Genomic DNA, 25,000 nt, shown 5'->3' with positions numbered 1-25,000 from the left:
GAGTTCGTTAAATACCTTTCTGCACAACCTATTTGTCGTAGAGTCATGAAAATTTAATTGATCAATTAACAAATATATAAGTCATTTGATACTGCTCTGCCCAATAGATTAATGTTCTGAGTAAATGAATAAACAAATTAATTATTCAATTAGTATGCCGTATGAAAAAGAATGTCTCTAATGATCGATCTGGGAAAAATAACGTAATTAGCTCTGAAAAAATTAAATTCTCCTTTTTTTTTGACCAAAGGAATTTAATTATGATAACGTGGAAAATTAGATATTGGAAAAATAATAAATTTAATTCAGAAAATTTATCTGGCATACCTTTTTGAAACGGGCCTTTCCCATACCTTATTAATTTAAGAAAAGAAATTGAATGAAAACCATTTCAGTAATGGAAAATGTCCACTGACTTACATACCAGCCAGAAATATACTGTGCATGCACACTACTTTCCTGAATAGTTAATTTGTGTGTTTGTATGTGCGTTTGCTTGCGTGTGGATTTTTTCTATCCTGGCAGCAGTTTTCTAAGTGAATTATATATAAATACACAAAGCATTTGACGAAAAACAACTCTTTTTGCTATAATGAGCTATAAAGTTATTGACAACAAGCAAGTCTTTTACAGACAACGCTATATTGGAAAACATCAAAGATGTTTTTTTTATACTTTCATATTCTACGTATTCTATTTTCGAAGTCTCTTTCATTAAAGTATAAGGAGACAATGGTAAACAGGCTTAATTGGTGGGGATGAAATGATAAGATAATAAGAGATCCTAGGCAGGAGTATCCTGAAGGCTCCTCAAATTCCCTCATTAAGATAATGTTATAATAGGATACGTCATTAGAGATAATTAAGGTGAATACACAAAGAACATTCCTTTGGTCCTCCTGAGAAACTGCATCGCCAAATCAGGCTGGGTAGAGCTCAGTGCTTTTTTTTATATTTTCTGTTTCGTTGTTTGCGTCCCTTTCTGCAACATTGCAAGGATTTGCCATTCCGATAATCAATGTGATGTTATCGTCACAAATGTTGTAGGTTGCATTGATAATTTCTATAGGACATATGTTTATCTCATTAGCACTTTTTTGGTGATCAAGAATATTTTTCTCACTCACAATAAATAAAATAAAAAAATTTCTAGCTACTATTTCGATATACTTCTATAATATTTTTTTTTATTCTTGAAAAAGGGGGTTTTGCCATTCCGATAATCAATGTGGTGTTATCGTCACGAATGTTGTAAGTTGTATTGATAATTTCTATAGGACATGGTTACAGCTTTTTGGTTATCTCAATAAATAAAATAAAATCTAGCTACTATTTTTGTTCTATAATCTTTTTTGATCACTTGAAATATTTTAATCTCACTCGAATGTTGTAAGTTGTATTGTAAATAAAATAAAAAATTTCTAGCTACTATTTCGATATAGTTCTATAATCCTTTTTTTTAATTCTTGAAAAAGGGGGATAATTTAACCTGAAACTATGATTGCTGTCTTGTTTCTAAATATATACATTCAGCTGAAATACCCAACCAAAATATTACATGATCATGAACACAAAACCGGGAAAATGACGTCACACAAAAAAGATACGAACAGGAATAATTAGTGGCTTGTCGCGGTAAAATTGTTTTGTTTAACGGTGATGGACACCATGAAATTGGTCTGCAATAAATAAAACTGTTTGCGGGTAACCAGGGCCACGTTTGGTCCCTGACTTTTTTGGGAACTGGTTGACAATTGGAACTGATTTCCTTATATGACAAGTTATTGACGTTGCTGCAAAACATTACTCACATCCAATTGCTCTCCAGAATAGCCATTCAACCCGGACCCTTCCCCACCTCTTCTCATCTCTCAACGTGCCCAACCACCCCTACCTCTCTCTCTCTCTCTCTCTCTCTCTCTCTCTCTCTCTCTCTCTCTCTCTCTCTAAAAAAAAAATTCTGCCTGTATTCATTTCAGTTTTCCGTACAAAATATAAAACCTTAACAATTGAAATTTACCGAGATTTTGAGCATCATGCATTCAATATATTATCCAGGACTTGGATATCGATAATTATTGACATGGAACGTTAGAAAAGTTTTAAGTATCGAAACTGAAGTTGAATTAGATAAAATCAGCAAAACTGTACAAAGGCTTAATAATTCGAAAGTCTAATTTTGTTATTATTTTTACTCTGCTGATGACTAGTTCCTATTATTTTTACTCTGCTGGTGACTAGTTCCTCTTTGGGTTAGTTATAATGTACAAAACACCTTCAGAGCTAGGGTTGTCTTAATCAGTGGATGACCTCTGATCTGATTTGATGAATTCTCCTGCTTACAGATTTGTCGAATGCTATGTGACACTTCAGAAAATAATTCGTTTATTTTTTTATTTTTGTTGATCTTCGAAGCGTGGCTCGCTTAACTATGAAAATATCTTTAATGTGTACTTCAACATAGAGCTCTGATAGTTTACCACAGGACGTTGTCACCATTTTAGCTTTTTTTATCATTGTTTCAACATTTGTTTACCAACACTATATTGGTTAACAAAACGTTGATAATTCCTTCAAACGATAGTAAGTGGAATAATTGATGAAATCCAACCACCATAATTTTGTTTTTCGGGATATTGACGCATAAAAATGTGAAACTTATCACTTTGAAACCTGAAATCCTGGTCTTAATCACATGTTACTGAGATACTTTTCAAGTTTTTTTAAAAGAAAAATACTGAGATGGCATTGTCTGTCCGTCCGCACTTTTTCTGTCCGCCCTTAGATCTTAAAAACTACTGAGGCTAGAGGCTGCAAATTGGTACGTTGATCATCCATCCTCTAATCATCAAGTATACCAAATTGTAGCTCTCTAACTTCAGTAGTTTTTTTATCTTATTTAAGGTTAAAATTAGCCATGATAGTGCGTCTGGCACCGCAAAATAACACGCGCCACCACGGCCGGCTGAGAGTTTCATACAGCATTATACACTGCAGAGAAAACTCGATTGCTCCGAAGAAACTTCGGCGCATTTTTTACCTGTTTAAATTCACTTTCGCTCCTAGTTAGGCTTTTCAGCATTTCAGTGGAGTTCAGTTGTTCCTGATAAAGAACAACTTACTAACAATTGAACGAATATGAAGTGAGGGAGTTTTCGAAGACAGAAGAGAGTGGAGGGGACGAATGATCCCACTGACAGGCACAGATTACTAAGACACTGAACCTTAATTATTTCAGTATAAGGCCCAAAATTATTTTTTTAATTAGATACTAATCCCAACTTGTGTCGGTGTATTTAAAGTCTTAATAGTTTAATCATATAACATTTTAATCGAGTTTCGTTAAGCATACACTGGAATATATAGAACGGTAGAAATAAACTGGGAAAACCTGAGATAGGGGCAGTGCTGATGGTAATACAATATTCTTTATGAAAATTATATCACTTTGTTTACATTATTACCTGTAAATAAAAATTGTGACTCAGTTGATAAGTGACGTTTTACTGTAAAAAATTAAGTATACATATGTAAATAAATTATATATATATGTATATATGTATGTATATATATATATATATGTATGTATGTATATATAATATATATATGTATGTATGTATATATAAAATTATATGTATGTATGTATATATATATATATATATATATATATATATATATATATATATATATATATATATATATATATATATAAATTATGTATTACTATCCTCTCACTATCTATGTTATATTCATACGTTTATTTTTTCGAAATTCTTTTTTTACATCGTATGCAGCAGGACACATGATAGCGAAAGTTGGAAATTTTAAAATATTTTTCCTTGGTGAGTTTCTTCTCGACTCAGCGTAAGCTTGGAGTTGGAGAAAGAATTAGGGATTTTACACACGGCAGAATTTTACGCTTGCACAAAGCGGCCGGAATAGTTGAATTTTTGCGCTTACATTCTCATCTCGACTTAGCATTTGTTTTGAAAATATCTCTAGATTAAACGCACCGCTTGCGCGCACCGTCTGCATAATACTTGAGTTGGAGACTCCATACGGCTTAGAATTATCCTTGGATTTTTTCCCTTCAGCAAATTTATTTGACTTGCGGAACTAGTTCTACGTCATAAGCAGAGGACATCAAAAAGCGTAGGTAAATTTCTTCATCTTTCCAAGGACCATACAATAAGATGTCATTATACAAAATGTTTTTTTTTTTTTCATACACATGCACACACACATATATATATATAATCTATATCTATATCTATTTATATATATATATATATATATATATATATATATATATATATATATATATATATATTATATATACATACATACATATACATACATACATACATACATATGTGTGTGTATTTACCTTACTCCATTTTTATTTTTGGAGTAATGGCTGAAAAAGTGATAAGGGGTGAACGTGGTAGCCCCGAGTCCATTTGTGTTCACCCCAACGGGTGAAATTCATTTGCAGCTCAGTGGACTAGTTAACGGAAGGTCTACGGCAATTTCAGACTTGACGACAGTGAGCCGCATATTCACCAGTCACCTATGGGACCCAGTCTGGCTAAATCTCTCTTATTCACATTATGCTTAAATAGATGCAAGTGCAAACCTAAACATATGTATTTGTGTGTGTATGTGAGTCTTTATGTACTGTACGTATTTCTGATAGCCACACTGATCTCTTAACTACGCCACTTAATTGCTACGGCATAGATTATGCCAAACTAACCGTAACCTAGAATATGTGGGTGAGAGTCTTACCTGAAAGGTAGGGCTTCTACATTTCGTCTGGTTAGATCCAGGCTGCTAGTGAGAAGAGTATTTAAATGAAAGGCCATCCATCCTATTAAAACTATATAGAACTGGTGAATAACCCATAGTTTTATGGCTTGATGTTCCCTAACACCTTCAGTCAGTAAGACATAATTGGCCAGTAGTGGTCATTCATGAAGGTTCTGCTGAAATGTTTATACACTAAGGCCTCTTCTTCTTCTTCTTCTTTATTTAGCTGCATTTTAAGTTCCACTTGTAAATGTGACAACGTTGAAAGTGTTATACATGATTTTTTTTTCATTGTTCTGCTTTCACATGTTTTTATGACTTTTTTATGACTGGATTAAAGGGTGATGTGTTGCGATTCGAGCTTACTCTCTAAGTTAGGTTGAGAGAGACAAGTCGCACTGCCACTTCCTTGCTGTGGTGTGTAGATTGTTATTATTATTATTATTATTATTATTATTTTTTTTTTTTTTTTTTTTTTTGTCTATCACAGTCATCCTATTCGACTGGCTGGTTTTTATAATGTGTGGTTCCGGGTTGCATCCTGCCTCCTTAGGAGTCCATCATTTTTCTCACTACGTGCGCTGTTTCTAGTGGCACACTTTTTTTGCATGAGTCCTGGAGCTACCTCGGCATCTAGTTTTCCCAGATTCCTTTTCAGTGATCTTGGGATCATGCCTAGTGTTCCTGTGATTATGGGTACAATTTCCACTGGCATATTTCATATCCTTATTTCGATTTTCCGGTCTTGATACGTATCAGTGTTCTCTCTTTCTTTCACATCTACTCTATTATTATTATTATTATTATTATTATTATTATTATTATTATTATTATTATTATTATTATTATTATTCTTATTCAGAAGATGAAACCTATTCATATGGAACAAGCCCCACAGGGGCCATTGGCTTAAAATTCAAGCTTCCAAAGAATATGATGTTCATTAGGGAAAAAGAAAGAAGAGATCACACCTATTAAGAAAGAAAAATTTAATTACTAAATTGATAAGTAGATAAAAATGTATTAAATTGCAAGAATAATAGTACTAGGGTAGTAATGCATTGCATTTTCGCTTGAACTTCTGAAGTTCCAGTTGCACATCCTCAGGGAAACTGTTCCACAGTCCAACGGTGTGAGGAATCAAGGCCCTCTGGAATTGTGAAGTTCGACAGCGAGGCACATTTACTGCCTGTTGCTGCTGCTGTTCAGCGAATCTGGTTACACTCGGCAGGTACATGGGATCAGGGATCAGTTGTGAATGTGAAAGATCCCTGTTAAAGTACAACTTGTGAAACGGTGACAAACAAAAGACCATCCGTCGATGGTCCAAGTCATAACTGTTACTGTTAGGTAACAGAAACCTACCACCACGAACCACTCTACCTAAAGGAGATAAATCTCTGGCAGAAGCAGGCATCCACACCGGAGAACTGTATTCTAGTAAAGGAAGCACAAATGACCTCAAACAGGTTGTGTTGATTTTATCACTGTTATAAATATATGAGGCATTAAGAACAATGCCTAACTTTCGTGCAGCATTTGCTGAAACTTTCATTAGATGTTTCTCAAAAGAAAAATATGTGCCAAAATTTATACCTAGAATAGTTACAGCTTCAGATTCATTCAGCAAAGTTCCATCCACCTGCAGGGTAGGATGGGGTGGAAAATCTGTACGAGATCTGCTAATCTATAGTGTTTTCGTTTTACTGGAGTTTAGACTGTATACCCCACCGACTACACCATTCACTGATCCGGCCCATGTCCCGATTGAGACTAAGGGCAGCTTCATTTCTCATTAGTGGAGACTTTACTACACCCACAAGTGTTGCATCATCTGCACACTGAACAAGTTGCTTTCCAGGCCTACAACCATAACACTTGTTTACACTAAAAATAACAGTGGACCAAGAACACTGCCTTGCAGAACTCCAGACACAATAGGTCTTGGTTTACTAAAGATCCCGTCCACAGCAACTCGCTGCTGCCTACCAGTGAGGATATCTTGAAGTAACCGTAAATAATATTCACCTACGGCAAGATTCTGAACTTTATAAATAAGTGTCTTGTGATTTACTAAATCGAAAGCAGCACTAAAATCTATTTGAATTACTCTGCACTCAAAACCCTTACCTTGCAAATGGCATGTCAAGTCTAAAAGAGCATCGCAGGTACCTAATTGCTTTCTATATGCATATTGACTGTCAGCTAACAACCTTTAAGATTCCACGTACTTATACAGTTGTTTAAAAATAAGTTTTTCAGCAACTTTGAGGAGCACAGGGAGAATAGAGGTTAGCCTGTAGTTACTGCAGTCTGCAGATATACCACTCTTTGGGGCATCCGCAAAGATACTATGTCAACACAAAAATCTATAGAATCTACTCATCTTGGGAGACAACACACTAGGAACTATTTTAAAAAAACAAAGGAAGTAACCATCAGGATCTTCCCCACCCCAGGTATGAAGATAATCCAGAATTTTGTTAGTATCCCTAGAGCGAAATGGAAATTTGTAAGAATAGGTTCAGAATGACAAGTATTAGGGAGAGGGACATCCTCAGCTGATTGCTTAGCTTCAAAAGCTCGATGAAGCGGTTCAGCCTTTTCCCTAGGGCCAGTAACCAATCTGCCATCATCTATTGGTAGTGGAGGAATGAAGACGAGCCTGACCCAAAGGCTGAGTAATTCTTTCAAGTTTCGTCTTCAAGGAATTATTGTAATTTCTCTAGGCTGTATGATAGGTTCTGTTCGCAGGACAGCATGACTCAACAAAGATGGTGTAGTTTTCATTTGAATGATTTCATCTCCATGTGTTGAATTTGGTCTGTTTGTCATAGTAGGCTCGTCTACATGTATCATCAAACCGTGGCTGGTCACTTGTCCTAAATTTGATGACCTTTCTAGGGACTTATTAAAATAGCCATCAGCATTTCATTCAACTTCTTGGGATTAGGATCGAATACAGCATCTGAAATATTAAGTGCCTGACAAGCTTCAGTAATGCGATCCCGATTTGCTCCAGATTTCAACCGGACCGTTTTTCCAATGGTGGCATTAGGAATAATCTGATTGACAGATATGTCCATCTCAGTGGCACAATGATCAAAAGTGCCTATATATATATATATATATATATATATATATATATATATATATATATATATATATATATATATATATATATATATATATATATAATATATTCACAGACCTTGGAATTCACAGTGGCTGGGACATATGTGAACATGAGGTGTAATCTATTACCAGAAATGTGCGTGTGTTCCTCAGTTAGCTGGACAAAATCGGAAGATACACAGAACTCAAAAACAGACTGGCCATATTGATCTGTGGAATTCGAATTTAGCCTTTCACTGTGCACTGCATTACAGTCTCCACAAATAACGACCAAAGCTTTTGAATCCTGTGACCAAGCCATACTAATCCTTTCCAAAAGACAGTCATATATAGAATGGTCGATATTTGGATTGCGGTAAAAAGCAAATAAGTAAACATTTTATAACTTACTGAAAATGTTAAAACAAAAGAACTTCATGGCAACAACACTCCAAATTTTCTACCGACTTAGTGTATGCACCCATACCTTGCGCATGTGGGATGTTACTACGATAAATAAAGACAGGGCCATCAAACCCCGGGATTAAAAACTCGACCTTTGATTTGTTACTACTTGCGAGAGCCTCAGATATAAACTTCAAATCGTAGTTAGGGCCACAACTCTGGAGATCAAGAAAATTGAACCTTAAGCCCGAATATTTGAGTAAAGAACTTTGCAATTTTTCTTACTGTAATGAGCAGCAGGCCCAGGGTTCAGCTCCATGTCTCCCGAAAGAACTGAAATTAGTAACATAAAATAGTTATGAAAACTAATAAATAGACCAATAACAACAGTCTTCTTTTTTTAACGTGCTTTTTCCCATTTGTATGGGGTAAGCACGATGCCTTCTTTTGAAGGACTTTGATTTGGCTTTTGGGGTAGAACAACAGCAACATGGTAAAAATCAACATAACAGTAAACAGCAATATTCTCAACATCAACAGTTGACCATATGTCATTGAAAAAAGTGCCGGAAGCAATTGGTAGACAAGGTGGGGCCGGCACACCTTTTAGAGCAAAAGAAATCCGCCAGGTTTGCCAAAAACAACTGAGGGAGGACGGTCAGGACGGGTTTAGAAATAAAATGCTCAGAAGGAAAAGATTAGGTGAAGACAAAGGCACTTTCCTGATAATCCACGAAGCAACTTTTGCTTTCTCATCAGAATGTCTTACATACTTTTCGAAAAAACAGGAAAGTGAATGAAAAAGAGGGTAAATGCATGATTGTACATTTTGGCAAGGAAAACTTAAACCCAAGACCATGGAAGGCCGTGGTGCAATGGCAGTGGCACAGTCCAGGTTAGAGAACTCCTTAAAATATGTTGGTTTGCATCCTACCATGAAACTGGGCTTTTTCCTTTTTCTTCTTGGATCCAGGGCTTGCTGTGATAAAAGTATCTCATAAGAAGATACGTGCATATTGGGGAGAAGTTATATATATATATATATATATATATATATATATATATATATATATATATATATATATATATATATATATATATATATATATATATATATATATATATATATATATATATATATATATATGAGTGTATATATATATTATTATATATATATATATGTTTATTTGTGGCTGTATGTGATATTTATGTTTACTGATGCTTATGTTCATAACGGCAGGCGGAACAAGTAATTTTACAAAATGAATACTAACTGAAAATTTATTTTGCACAAGAAAACCTGTCGGCCTTTTCTGGCATAAAATGTATTGGCAGAGAACGTTAAATAGTAACAATCAAATGTAATATTTTCACGACTTCAGATTTACAATAAGAACTGAGCATTTTAATAAATTATGGAAACACTCAATTATTCCAATGTTTTCTCAGGGAATGGAACAGTTTCTTAACTGTTCCCACGCAAATTGTTAATACATAGCCAAGCATTTCGACGTACGTTAATAAATTTTAGTTTCTTTTTTATTTTATAACTGTGGAGACTTCATATCCGAAATTAAATACTGTTCTTCATTATAGCATCCATTTCTCAGTATAGCCAGATCCGTTTCTCGCAGAAAACGAATCAAATAAACAAACAGGAGTGGATTAAAACATTGTCTACGATTTTTGATTCTGATTCCCGTACTCTAAATAACTCTACATTGAAAACTTAACTTACTGGCTACAATAGACCTGACACTTCTCAACTGGCACATTTTGTGTCATGCAAAACGACAGTAAAGGAAAGCTGAGGATTTTGCGGTATTTCTAAGATGCTGATGAAAGCCTTCATAGATATCCGTTATAATTTCGATGTAGCTACGTCTGATTTCAGGTTTCATTCTGTATTTGCATAATTTCCAGACCACCTAGCAATTTGAGTTGGGTAACAGTACTGGAAATATAAAAAAATAAGGTAAAATATTTCGTACTCTCTGATGCATTTTTTTTTATTTTCTTCATTTGATCATAACTTCTGTTGTCTCCCATAATTCCTGAAGTGTTTCATAATAAGATACACCACACATGTAGCACAGGACTCGGCGTACCAGAAAATGTACGAAAAAAAAAAAATAGTGAGAGGACAAACTCATAAACTCTTCCGAGGCTGGCTGGAAGAGACAAAGGCTTAAATGCACCCTTGCACAATAACTGGAATTCTCTTTTGAAGTGTACGCACACACACATACACACATATGGGGTTATATTAACACATACATAAATATATATATATATATTATATATATATATACATATTATATATATATATATATATATATATATATATATATATATATATATATATATATATATATATATATATATATATATATATATATATATATATATATATATATACATATATATAGTGTTTGTGTATTTGTTTTTTTTGTGTGTACTTACGCATGCAGGCAAAGAATATCGCTCACTTATAAACGAACAGCTACATAAATTAAACACAACTCTTGAGCGCAAGCATAACCATGCATAAATAACGAAGCGAACTGGTTTGTTCACTCTGAAACATGGTTGCATCGTCACTCACCTTTCCAGGGATTTGCACAAACAAGTGGTGGGAAATACTCTTTAAATATCCTATGTAAAATGAAATTTGCCATGAAATTCCGTAAAGGGGGCCCCAGACTGTTGATGTTTACTGAAGAGGACTTTGTCAAAAGACATCAACATAGGGGGAAAGGCCACCAAATAGAGTGAAGTGGATAGAATTATTAATTGGCCGTGGTTTTAGTGAGTGACAGCAAAATTATTTAAATGCGCTTCTGAACAGCTATTTGCATATCATTTGTACGTTTTGACATTATAGTGTGAATTGGATTCCTGATAACAATTTACTCAGTGAGGGAAATTTTTTATTTTCTATTTCTTATTTTCTATTTTTTCTTACCTTCTTCTTTGCAATATTTACGTTCAACGTTATTAGTTTAGGTAATGGTTGATTTTGCAATGAACAAAGTCAGTAGCCAAAGTAGATACTTTAGACTAGCTTTATGGTTCATATTACACCAGCCGAATGTAAGCACAGACTCTTAGCCTTAGACAGCTGCAAGGTGGGTAAGATGGAAAGAGACGATTTTTCACAAAATGCAACCTGTGAATTTTGTCTTGTATCAGATATCAGCAAGTCTTATCAACTGTTCTATTTGAAAGGCCTGAAGATCATAGCGTATGGAATTTGAAAAAGTTGGCTGGAGAGTCCTCATGTTCTTCTACGCCATCCTTTTTTTTTTATACAAAATTAGAACGTTACCCTCGAAAAACACGTAAAAAATGTGCCGAAGGTTCTTTGCCGAAATCGAGTTTCCTGTACAGCGTATAATACGTATGAAACTTTCAGCCACAGCCCATGAAACCCTTAGCCGCGGTCCATAAAACTTAGCCACGGTCCGGTGGTGGTGGTTTAAGCCACGACCCATGAAACTCTTAGCCGTGGTCCATGAAACTCATCCACGGTCCGGTGGTGGATTGTGTTGTTGGTACCTACAACGGGGCCAGAAGCACGATTATGGCTGAATAAAATCATAACTACTGATGCTAGAGGGCTGCAATTTGGTATGTTTGATGATTGGAGGCTGGATGATCAATATACCAATTTGCAGCCCTCTAGTCTCAGTAGTTTTTAAGATCTGAAGGCGGACAGAAAAAGTGCGCACGGACAGACAACGCCGTCACAATAGTTTTCTTTTACAGAAAACCAAAAAAAAAGAAAAAAAAAGCAAAATGTCATACCTTCAGAAACGAGCATTCATTATCTTGCAAAGATTTCAGTAATATCCGTGAACATATTTTGGGGTATCTCTTAGACAAGTGTGAGAGACGGTAAACAAGGCACTTCATGAACAAAATAACAACTGTTAGAGTAATGCAGTTACCTTAGGGAATTATTTTACCTAAAAATAATAATAATGACATCATGGGCCCTTGTAAAGACCAGATTCTTTGTAGTTTTACTTATAAAAAAATCAATAAATTATTCATAAACTTTTATTATTTATTGCTAATCATATTTCAGAACTGTACCCAAGACATTATTAATTATTGATCATGGCCGTAACTTCAGAGAACTCTTACACATAATTAGGAATCTCTGCGGGATCTCAAGTTACAGAAGGAGACTGAACTCTTCACAGACTGATTCAACTTCAAGTCTTTCTTTCCTATGCTCAGTCTCTCTTAATTCCAAATTCTGACTTCACTGATCAAACAGACAGATGATGTGTGTAACATTAAAATGTATTTGTTCTGACGTAATTTCAACTATGTAATGTATAATATTTTAAACTCCGTTTCGATTGTATTTATAAATGAAAGAAACTAAAATTGTTAGAAAGTGTGTTTATACAATAGAAAGTCTGTAAAAGAACTTCAAAGAAAGCAAACACCAGTACATGGGACGAACTGAAAATTAAAAGGGGTTTGTGTGAATGAGAAAAATAAACGAAAAAAATAGGCGAAGTTAAAAATACTCAAATCTCGCTGGGGGGAAAATAAACACAAAACCAACGAAAAGAGATTTAAGTGTAAAACTTGAAAAAAAGAAAGTATAAAAAAAGTCCCAGAGAGCGCCGCTACGTAATGGGAAAAAATTAACCAAAGTAATCCAACTATTTTAGTTCAGTAAAACTTTCACTGAAATTATTGGGCCGAAGCAAAAACGACATGCATGGGGTGGGCAAATGGAAATCTGGTATCGTGAGGGAAAATAGTGTTGAGAGCAGTGTGTGGAAAATACCACTGACAGAAGATAATTAAAAAGATTTATTCAAATTTAAACTCTGTTTGAAACGCTTATGAGAATAAGAAAGAGAATTAAATTTAATGAAAAAGTGAGCTCTGTCAAACCCATACGCCAAGATTTGATTACGATTGCCAATATCCTATGCACACAAAAATTCGATAACCTTCATGATCATGTGAAAATTAAATTGAAGTGTCATGTACCTAATAATCTGTGAAATGCCTAAATTGAACTTTATTAGTCTTTACAGACATGATAATTTGATCTTAATATTTCTAATTTTAGTTCTTATCTATAACTATCTAAAGAGTCAAAGCTCCATCATATATGTATTTTTATCACATACACAATTGTTCTGTGCATTAGTAGAATTACTAAAAGGACCTCATTCTATGCAGTCGGGATAACGCCACACGCACAAACATACATACACACACACACACACACACACACACACACACACACGCGCGCAGATTTCCTCCAGTGCAAATGGACTGAGTCCAGATACCCCAAAGTTAATATTCATATATAAGTGTTGATATATTCTCTAAGCAATATTCATAATCTTTATACGATATTCTTGAGGGATATGTGAGGGATATATTCTTTAAACAGTACTCCTTTGAGATGCCTTTTAAAAGTTTTACGCTCTTGATGCTTACAAACACAACCAAGAAACACGCCAAATATTGTTACAATAAAAATTATGAGCTCAGAAACTAAGCATGTTTAATTTCTTAATTTCATTCTAAAAATAAATCTCTCCTCAGCTGTTTTTTTTTTTAACAATTTTAAGTATTGATTGACTGATTCACATGTAGTATTGTTTGGTGTTTTATTATTATTATTATTATTATTATTATTATTATTATTATTATTATTATTATTATTTAAAGTTTTAAATTCTGTAAAAGCATCGTGCTTCATATATACATACATACATACATATATATATATATATATATATATATATATATATATATATATATATATATATATATATATATATATATATATTGAGATAATAGTTTAATTAAACACTAAAATTCCTTGGAGATGTTGGTTTGAAGGAAGAAGTGTACCTTTTCAAACATTTTAGGGATGATTATGAATGAAAAGAACAAAGTAATCGAATGAAATTACGAATTGGTTATGGGAGACTCCATCCATCAATAATGACGTCAAAATAAATGGGATTACATTTCACCAAATGACCGCATAGATGTTATCGTTAAGGAGCACAAGCTGATTTTACAGAGTTTAAAACTATAAATAATAATAATAATAATAATAATAATAATAATAATAATAATAATAATAATAATAATAATAATAATAATCAAATACCAAACGATAGTACATATGAATAAGCTAATCAGTGCTTAAAATTATTAAAAAAAAAAAAAAGCTGAAGAGAGAATCGTTTTCACGAAATAAATTCAAAAATTAAACATGCCTAGTTTCTGTTACAAATTTCCTTATAGCAATGTGGGACTTGCTTAGTTGTGTTTTTAACTATCAAAAGCGTAAAACTTTTGAAATAGGTCTCAGAAGAGCTATATTTACAGAATTCACCCCTCAAGATCACTGTACAAAGATTATATACATAAGAATATTGCTTAGAGGATATACAGGTATACTGCACACGCATCGCACACGAAGACACCAACCCTTTATTCCAGTTCTTTTGTGGTATTTTGCAAGCACACGAATCTCCCTCTCCGAAAACATCCTCTTTCCCTTCCTCCTAATCCTCCCTCTCTTCCCTCCTTTGTTCCTACATTCTCCAGCGCGTTCCCTCTTTCATTGTTCGCAAAGACCTCGCCAGAATAATGCATTTTCAATATTGTTACTACCTGGTTGGAGAACATCCCAGATAAGCTAACTGAGCCAGATTTACGATACGAAAAAACCCTCGCCACAGCCAGAGTGCCTCGCCAGGCGTCTGAGCGTGAAGGCTGCTAAAAGCGGAGTTGGTCTCCGAAGCCAAATATCCAGCAGGTAATTTTTTTCCCCTCTTGTTATTCACACGCGAAGTTCATTCTCGACTTCTGCTATTTTCAAAATTGCATTTTTATGTTCCCATTTTCGGTTCCCATTTTCTTGTATCTGAGTATTCAGTATAAAAGAGACCAGTTAATTTTTTGGGATCCCAGTTATTTTTGCCTTCATTAATTTCTTTAGCTTTCTGCTGATGAATATATTCAGTTATAATGTATCAGCATCTGACTGTTAATATAATTTATACCTCACTTGATTCTCGTATCAAAGTATTCAGTATAAAGAGACCAATTAATTTTTTTGGAGTCCCAGTTATTTTTGCCCTCATTAATTTCTTTAGCTTTGTGCTGATGAATATATTCAATTCTAATGTCTCAGCATCTGACTGTTAATATAATTTATACCTCACTTGATTCTCGAAAGCAAATCTTAAACCGTTTTATGCCGACAATTTCTTGAGGCTTAAAATTTCTTGCCTACGATAAAATGTGAAAATGCCAATATCAGTAAAGGTATCAAGATTTTACTAAATGGTAGAAAATTTTGCGTTTTGAAATTATTAGCATCTGATTCAGAATATGCGATTGGTGATTAGTAATATCTAATAACTATTTCTTTCTTGTTCTTATTATTATGTAGATGCTGGTTTTGGGAATGCTGACCAATTAACCAAGATAAGCTGACATCTATAAGCTGTACTGGATACAATGCCATCTAAAATAATCCTTGAAGTAATGAACTGTTTAATAATAGACTTACTCATCATACGGGATTCCAATATGGCCTCTGAAGCATTTCTTTACATAGATTTAAAACGGTTACAAAAAGACTGCTCTATTATCCTAAATATAAATGGTTTACTGAAAAATGTAAAATAATTATCGTTGCTATGAACATTCGTCTAATCACCTTAACCATATGTATGAAACATTTCATTTTAAGAACATTCAGTTGTTAAAATGAGTTTATTCCGAATTTTCTGACTGCCATTCATGTAAAATTCTATATACTACCGTTGCCCATCCCATCTTGAAATGTAAAGAACGGAGAATGCCTCTAGCCCGTCTTGTATGTAAATATATGGGAATTTTTAAGAAAATGTGTCTGCAATCCCTGACGATTCGTACCATCTGAATGCGTTCAGCAGATAGCATTTCCCCCTTTGGTCAAATATTTGACTCGAGTGAATCTTTTTTTCTCTCTGTTTTCCTCCAGTGTCTTTGTTTTTCTTCTTTTCTCCTCCTCTTTAGCGGAAACATTGACAAATTGAAGCTGCTGTATGGTCTGCTGCCAGCATTTTTCTCCCTGACACCCCTTGGGAAATTATTGTATAAGGTCTCAGGACCTGCTGCTGCTGCGTGTTTTCATATTAGCTGCTGAAACGGCGCATATGACGGTGAATGAACGCGCAGTTTGGCGGAATATTTCTGTCTGCAAGAGAGTGATGATAAAGTTAGCATTCTAATATTTTTCCGTTGAGGTAGCTGCAAAACTGGATAGCTTGGAGTTACAAATTTCAAGAAACCAGCTAAATTAGAGATGCATTTAAATATATAGCCTGTACTGGCTAAATGTTTAAATTAAGATACATCTCTGCATGTTCACCGTAGACTATTTTCTATTTATTTTTATATAATTTGTTGAAAGATAGGTAGACAGTACAATTAATAGTGAAAATTTACACAAAATGTATTAATTACTAATAGCAGGCTAGTTATCTGGATGCTAATAAGCTGCTAATTTAGTCTGGTTCAAGTTGCCTTATCTAATTCGTGGAAAGTCAACAAGAGTTAACATTTTCTTATGACTTTTCATGATAGTGAGATCAAGTAAATAGCAAGTAGTAAGAGAGTATAGGGAATAGTTTTATTGGTAATCCTTAATGATGGGTTGTCTGATTATAAAAACAAGTACTATAACTAACATTGATGCTTTTGAATATATTTATTCAATTCCTAAACGTAGTTCGTCATTAAAACAGCGTGATTTTACCTATATAAGATAATGGTTTTCAAAACTTGTGGGATAAATTTATACAGCAGCCAGGACAGATGAAATATCTATCGGTTTGTCTATCTGTCTGTCTATCTATCTATGTATCTATCTATCTATCTATCTAATTATTTTCTCTCAGACTTGAAGAGTGACCAAGTTAAATTACGTTCATTTAAAAAAAAATCAAACATTTATAAATCATATGAAAATTAAAGGGCGAGAGATCATTGAAAATAGATAGGCAACACGGATGCGTTTATAATAAAAGTATTCGGCGCCTGGCACCGTTTATTCTACTTTAACTCTACAAAATATTTGATTTGCTCAATTGTGAAAGTTATGCTTTTCATATATTTTAACGACGCGATTCCGTTTCATATGCAATTTTCCCCGATGATCTATAGATGGCGGAAGGCTGACCATGAACTCTGGATGCATTGATTTCGTTTCAGTTATCGGAACAAACGTCAGAGGGAAATGTGATACTTTGTGTTACTCCCTGATTTCAGACTTTCATGCTTTCCTTTGTATTCGCTGCTTACGCTCACATCATTGTATTTCTAGGTGATTTATTTTATTTAAATCTTGAACTAATTGGATTACGTGTGTCCTGTTACTGGTAACAGTGATAATAACGAGAGAGTGAGAGAGAGAGAAAGAGTTTTTATCGCTGCTTACGCTCACATCATTGTATTTCTAGGTGATTTATTTGATTTAAATCTTGAACTAATTGGATTACGTATGTCCTACTATTGGTAACAATGATAATAACGCGAGAGAGAGAGAGAGAGAGAGAGAGAGAGAGAGAGAGAGAGAGAGAGAGAGAGAGAGAGAGAGAGAGAGAGAGAGAATATTCTTTACCAAATGCGCTTAAATGTAAAGAGATGAAGAGGTATTACAATTTGAAACATGGCTACGAATCGAGGCGGCTTTTGTCATTTTTTTTTACTCGTTGTCGGGATCAGGTCAATCAATAGGAAAGTGTGGCTATAATAAAACAAGAGCCGACTATGTTTTGTGGAAATATATTACACCAAAGTGATACCTAAGGGTTTTTTTTTTTGGAAATATGTATTTATTTTTTTGAACGTCCAAGCGAGATGAGAATTGGACCCATATAGAATGATAAATGTTTTGATGACATACAGAGAAAAGTGCTAAAAGGCCAAAGGAAGACACTACAATTTTTGTTGAGGGAAACCGGAATTTGTGGTTGAATGTTAGTCTGGTTTACACTTCTTACAAAAAAAAAATGTAGAAGAAAAGGATGAAAATAAATACTTCTATCGCGCGGGGATTTGAAGGTAAACCAGTGAACAATTAAACTCGATGAAAATTTTGTCTTAAGATTTTTATGTCAATATTTTCTCGATCCAAATTAAGATTGTGTAGTTCTAAAAACATCAACCTCTTTCAGAAATTGCACAGTTTTTATTCATTCATATTAACATTATTTTTTTCACTTTCTTCAGACAGGGAACCAAGAAGTCTTTACTACAACTTTCTTTTTGTCACTGTTTAATCAGCTTTGAGCTTTCAAAAAACAACAAAAATTCAGCAGGTTTTCAAGCTCATTATATGTGTATAACATCTCTCTTACAGCGTTAATCATTCTTATATATTTTATGTTGTTAACCTCGATCTAGCAGGTATTAAAACCTTCAGTTCTACATGGTATAATAAGAAATTTATAACCCCCCCCCTTTCCTCTTTGCCGAGAAGAACGAGCCGTCCTATCATAACAGAAATTATTCTTGTTTCTCCTAACATTGTTAAATTATTTAAATATTTAGCACTAAATAATTTTTTTCCTGATATCAATGTCTTAGGATTTCTGCTAATTTCACTCCTCTTAAGTCCATATACAATACGAAACTAGTTTCTCTCAACAACAGTACCTCTCTCCTACGAGATGGATTGGCCATATTAATCCCTTCGCGCATTCAACATCATTCTATTCCAGGACGCTTGTAGAACCCTTGTTAATCCGCTTTTCTTATATAAATCAATTCAACTATCTTCCTATCACCAGTCACTTAGCTGTAGGACTAGTCAGCATTTTTCTAGTATGAATGTCTGCTAGTATTTTATCGTATAAGAAATCTTTTCTCACCATCTGTATTTCCAACAGTCCCACTTTATTCCTTCTGCCCTAGCTTTCACTTTTCTAATACATATTTATTTATTCTTTCCTTACAAGCCTATCATTTTACGCATTTCCTGGCACTATAGAGCTCTTTTTTAAGTTTTAACTCGACACCAGCGTTAAATTTTTCTTTACGTTAAGTCTGTGCTAAATCGAACATGTTTTCGTGATATGTTGTTCTTAACTCATGTCGAATTTTTTTGTCCCTAATTACGTTTATGGCTACATTTGGAGCCAATCCTCTCATATCAGGGCTGCAATCTATAGAATTAATAAGTACATTCCCCGGTACTGTCCCGTGTTTCCCGTTCTGACGTAAGTCTAATTTACTTGTCAATGTTTATTTCCTAGTTATATTAAATAGTATCTTTAAGAAAAAATAATAGAAAAAAGTGAGCTAAAATAAAGGCCTCTTTACAACAAAATTCCCATAAGAACCCCTCCTCCTTCTTTTAATATAACATCTCCAAATCCAACATAGGCTGCACCGTGCTCGATTTCATCTACTTTCACGTTCAGATCACCCAGCACACTCTCCCTTTCATCCTTTCCGGAAACCAACTACGCAATGATCTGTAGTCTTGCAACCACAGAATGAAAGGTATAAGCTACAAAGAATACTAAACCCCAAGATATTTTTAGTGGCTACTGCACATTACACTGTTTGTTAAGATTATATTTCCATTCAAGTGTATATATATATATATATATATATATATATATATATATATATATATATATATATATATATACAGTATATTTATAAATATATTTTATTTATAAATATATATATATATATATATATATATATATATATATATATATATATATATATATATATATATATATATATCCAGCACTCCATATATTTTTCTTTTTATCATTATTTTAATCTGCAGCTTTGTTAAATAAGGTAACCCTCCTAAGGGGAAACAAAATATATTTTGAGGATGAAAAAATTACTAGACAACTTCATACAAATTATACACTTGTTTGAAATCCATTAACCTTATAAATAAGCATTATAGACGTTGTACTCAAATATATATCGATTTCCTGATAAAGGGAGGAAAATTATCATGCATGATTAAGGATCCCTGACATAATATGAGGGTTCCTTAAGAGGGAATCCCTTCCCCATAAATAAAATATGTGGCACATTTTGAAAAGCAAAATTTATGTCACCAGTATTAGTTGTACGTGCAGACATACGAAGTGACACACACACACACACATATATATATATATATATATATATATATATATATATATATATATATATATATATATATATATATATATATATATATATATATATATATATATATATATATATATATATATATATATATATATAAACCAAGACCATATTCAGGAAATTTACTAAACCACCATCGACAACAGAACGATTGGTATGGAAAGCCAAAAGTGCCAGTACTTACTCCAGTCTTCCTCCTCAGCGGCGCTTCTGGGTATGGCAACTCCAACTAGTATGGAGAAACATGTCCACAAGACGCATTTTCGGTCAGGCCTGGCCCCTGGGCCCAACATCTTCTTGCCAGACGTTGAAGTTAGGAGGCTAGGCGAGGCGAGAGCGGTCGATGCTTCAAGAGGTGCGTTTGCGGGCGAGGGAGAGACAGACAGAGAGAGAGAGAGAGAGGGAGGGAGAGAGAAAGGGAGAGAGAGAGAGAGAGGAGAGAGAGAGGCTTAGGGGGTTTACGGAGTTGGAGACCGCAAGAAGTAAGTGCTTGCGGGGAGTGACTTCGTTTAATTGTTCCTGGAAAATGATCCCTATTTTTTTTTCTTGAAATTGTCCATATAACGTGAAATGCTAATATTCTTTCTGTTTTCTGTGTTTATTAATCTTACGTTTCATTTTTAACGATAATCAAATATTCTGACAAATATTGCGAAGACCTGAAGATATATTTACAACACGGTTTGTTTATTCTATGTGTTGTCTTATAATATGTCTGTAATACTGTATGATTTCTCTATTATCACGTTCATTTTTGTTATTCTATATTAACAAGACTGTTCGTTTTAAAAATTCATCATCTTAACAAAATTTGTCACGCCGGTCATAAAATTACAGTAGACTTAAATAAAATTCCAACATAATTTACTGTATAGCTTTCCTAGTGCCTTAATTAACGGTAAACGTAATAATTAGCTGTAAGTAAATCTCTTATTGTGGAATCTCAAAAATTCTGGCCGAGAAAAGAAAAATATAAAAGTGAAAAATGCAAACCGGATAGAATTCGATTTTACCTAACTGTACTAATATTTTTGTTACCTTTGGATGTAAAACTGTCTATTATTTTAGCAAACCCTTCTGATTTTCGTCTGAGACCAGCATGTTCTCTTCTTATTTCCGCTATTTGGAATCGACAGCACAACAGACTCGACAAGTCACTCTTGACCCTCGTCACGTTATCCATGGGATGCCATTGCTAACTTAGAGCGGGAAAACTGTTTTTATACAGTGATATGAAGGCTTCGTCGATTCCCGAAAAGCCGAGTATCTCTCCACGAAAGGAGAGGACCAGGACAAATGCCCCCTTAGAGGAACCAGCAACGACGTGTGTCCTGTTGAGGGGTCAGATGTTTATGTGGGTGTATCTGTCTCTTTTCCAGTTCTGCTCCTTAGGCAGAGGGGACACTCTGCGACTGTTGTTGCCTTAATGCGCCTCCGGTTTTACGGTCAGTTTCTTGCGAGGTGGAGTTTCCCCTCTGTCCCCCGCCCTCGCCTTTGCTGGGCTTCGTCATTCTCCCCTTCAGCGCTCTTGCCGCCCTCCACCTCTCCTCCTCCATTTGGGTCTCTCGGGCTCCCCGATCCTCTCCCAGCGAGGATCAACACTTGATTTTCTCTTCCGTTACGCACAATTTCTTTATTTACACTGCACCCGCCTTGTTCATGATCTTTTCAAAAATTTTTCTAATGATCGCTTATAGTCATTTCATTCTTTTTAGGTCGTATGTAAATGAAATCAGGTATGATGTGGAGAGATAGAAGCCTGCTATCGTACCGGTTACTCTTTTTTTTTTTTTTCACGGTAATATATATGCAGATTTCTTCACCATAAAACCACCATTGAGTAGTAACGAGCGCTCCGTTACCGGAAAGTAATTGGAATCAATAACCCTTCGTGAAAGAGATATTTTCCTCAAAGTTTTCAGCTTCATTCTAAAAGAAATTAGTTGCCTCTCTCTGTTGGGATCCGTCTTTTCCTGCCACGCTGTCTTTCAATATCTCGTTCAATCTGTTCTGAAAAAATACGAAGAGAAAAGAATATTAGTTTGTATTTCTGCAAAAAATACTAGAAGATGTATTAAAGAATATTATATATATATTTATATATATATATAAATATATTTTGCAGAATATATATATATATATATATATATATATATATATATATATATATATATATATATATATATATATATATATATATATATATATATACATATATATATATATATATATATATATATATATATATATATATATATATATATATATATATATATATATATATATATATATATATATATATATATATATATATATATATATATACATATATATATATATATATATATATATATATATATATATATATATATATATATATATATATATATATATACACATCAAATATATATATATATATATATATATATATATATATATATATATATAGCTAGTATTTATATAAAGGGGTTACATTTGGTTAAAAATGCAAATCAACATGAGCTAGTATTTAAAGAAAGGGGTTACATTTGGTTAAAAATGCTTTTGTTGCTAAATTGAGGAAGAGCTGTACATGGATAAATTTTTCCTTTCACCTACTGAATGCCTCCGTTCTTACCCATTTTGATAATGGTTCCAGTCCTTTCATTTAAATTTCCATAATAGCATTTATAGTCTCCCTTTCTACCGCTATATTATGACTAACGAATTATTCTACACTATCCCCAAACAAGTCCTCCTATCTTTCAGCATGACCAAACCATTTAATAACAATGATCCATCGTTCCACTTATAATAAAATTTATATTACATTATTGTTAAAACTCTGGACTTCATACACCTTGAAGCCTACTTATTAAACAAATACAGAAAAGTACACTTTTAATTTGCTAAACTTTTTGGAGGATCCCTGGTACCTTCTTCAAGTCACTTCTGTGATTACGTCTTCTATCAACGGATAATGTAAAATTTGCGAACACATATTTATACTTTAACAATTCCCATTATATTTACCATGTTTAAGAGCAATCAGTGCTATACCTTCTTGTTTTATAATCGATCTGTTACTTTGCAGCATTTTGGAATTGTTCCAAATTAGAACCATTCTTAAACTTCTCTTCTAACACCGACTGCGTATCAGCAGCAATGTTTTATTATCTAAAAACGTCATCCATTTCACAGTATAATCGCAGTCTCTTTTACTACCACACTTATTACACCAAACATTTTGTCTCTTTCTGACTTTGTACATCTTCCCAACGTCATCATTAAATAAATAACGAGATATAACGAATCATGGTCTGAGAACCACTCTTGCAACAAAACAGTCTCTCCCTCTTGTTCACATGCACTGAAATAATGACTGTTTACATCACAAAAATTTTTTTTTTTTTTTTCCGGAATATACAATCTCCTACATCAGTTCACAATCACCATTGGAGGCGTTCAACTAAACTGGGTGGCTCCAAAGAGAACACCAGAAAACGGTCACGGCAATACCACGATATTCAAAGTCTAACTGCTGAATCGTGGATTAACCCCTTCTAGAGAAAACTTTCACAGCATCAGCGGTTTCGTAAACTTAAGCTAGAGGTTCATGAGCTATGCATCGAACTTCTCTACCCACGCTGTGCCATTCGCCCCTGCCTTCCGGGTACCCCTGTATTTTCAGGCTACTATTGCCATCATCTGTTCAGTGCTTTCTAAGCCTTTCACTTTTCTTACATCCTAAAGTCTCAGAAATACAGTTATTTCATCAACATATTGGATATAATTATTCCCGCATACAAAAAAAAAAAAAAAAAAAATAACCTCTCAAAACACTTCTAATACGTTTGCTTCTATCCACTTATTCTTCGTATAGTTACATTTGAACATTTTCAGTTCTTCATTTATAACACTGAATTAGCTTTCTTCATTTATCTACAGCACCCAAGTTTCATTTAAATAAAGGAGGGTTGGCTTAATAAATACCTTGCAAATTCCCCCATGTTACAGTCGCTCGTTAGGGTCTCGCTACAAACTTTTACACACTTCAAACTGTTTTCCTTCCTTTATATATTTTGACTTACCTTTTCTCCAGTATATATACTATTACTGTACATCATATTTAGTATTAAATACTTACAGGGATCAACTGCTTCCTGTTTTCTGCCTATTTAATCTTTGTGGCTTCAATTTCCTGTCAAATTTTCCATTTTGTAATATCCTCAAACTTTACCTTGATATTCTGTAATTTATCCTCACATTATTAAACCGTGTTTTAAGTCCCATTTTCTTTCCCTGACTCCCTGCATCAATATAGATATTCAACACGCACTGGTACACTATTATATTTATATATATATATATATATATATATATATATATATATATATATATATATATATATATATATATATATAATATGTATGTGAGTGTCTTTATTATGTGTATATATATATATATATATATTTAT

At 33.7% G+C, this 25,000-nt stretch overlaps 1 protein-coding gene and 1 long non-coding RNA gene across 3 annotated transcripts in view; one reads left to right on the top strand and one right to left on the bottom strand.

Moving 5' to 3' along the window:
- LOC136849041 (uncharacterized) overlaps positions 1–25,000 on the top strand; it is a 521,318-nt gene that overhangs the window by 376,825 nt on the left and 119,493 nt on the right. The window lies entirely within an intron of this gene.
- The window catches only part of LOC136849039 (uncharacterized), a 465,615-nt gene that overhangs the window by 419,293 nt on the left and 21,322 nt on the right, over positions 1–25,000 (bottom strand). For both annotated transcript variants that reach the window (XM_067121930.1, XM_067121931.1), the window contains exon 2: positions 20,729–22,554. In XM_067121930.1, the coding sequence (XP_066978031.1) occupies positions 20,729–20,837 (109 nt within the window). In that variant the 5' untranslated portion in view covers positions 20,838–22,554. The remainder of the gene's footprint in view (positions 1–20,728; positions 22,555–25,000) is intronic.

The sequence above is a fragment of the Macrobrachium rosenbergii genome, chromosome 20 (assembly GCF_040412425.1).
Source record: "Macrobrachium rosenbergii isolate ZJJX-2024 chromosome 20, ASM4041242v1, whole genome shotgun sequence".
Lineage (NCBI taxonomy): Eukaryota > Metazoa > Arthropoda > Malacostraca > Decapoda > Palaemonidae > Macrobrachium > Macrobrachium rosenbergii.
Note: the sequence above shows the minus strand (reverse complement) of the source record. Positions and strands in the feature narration are given on the sequence as shown.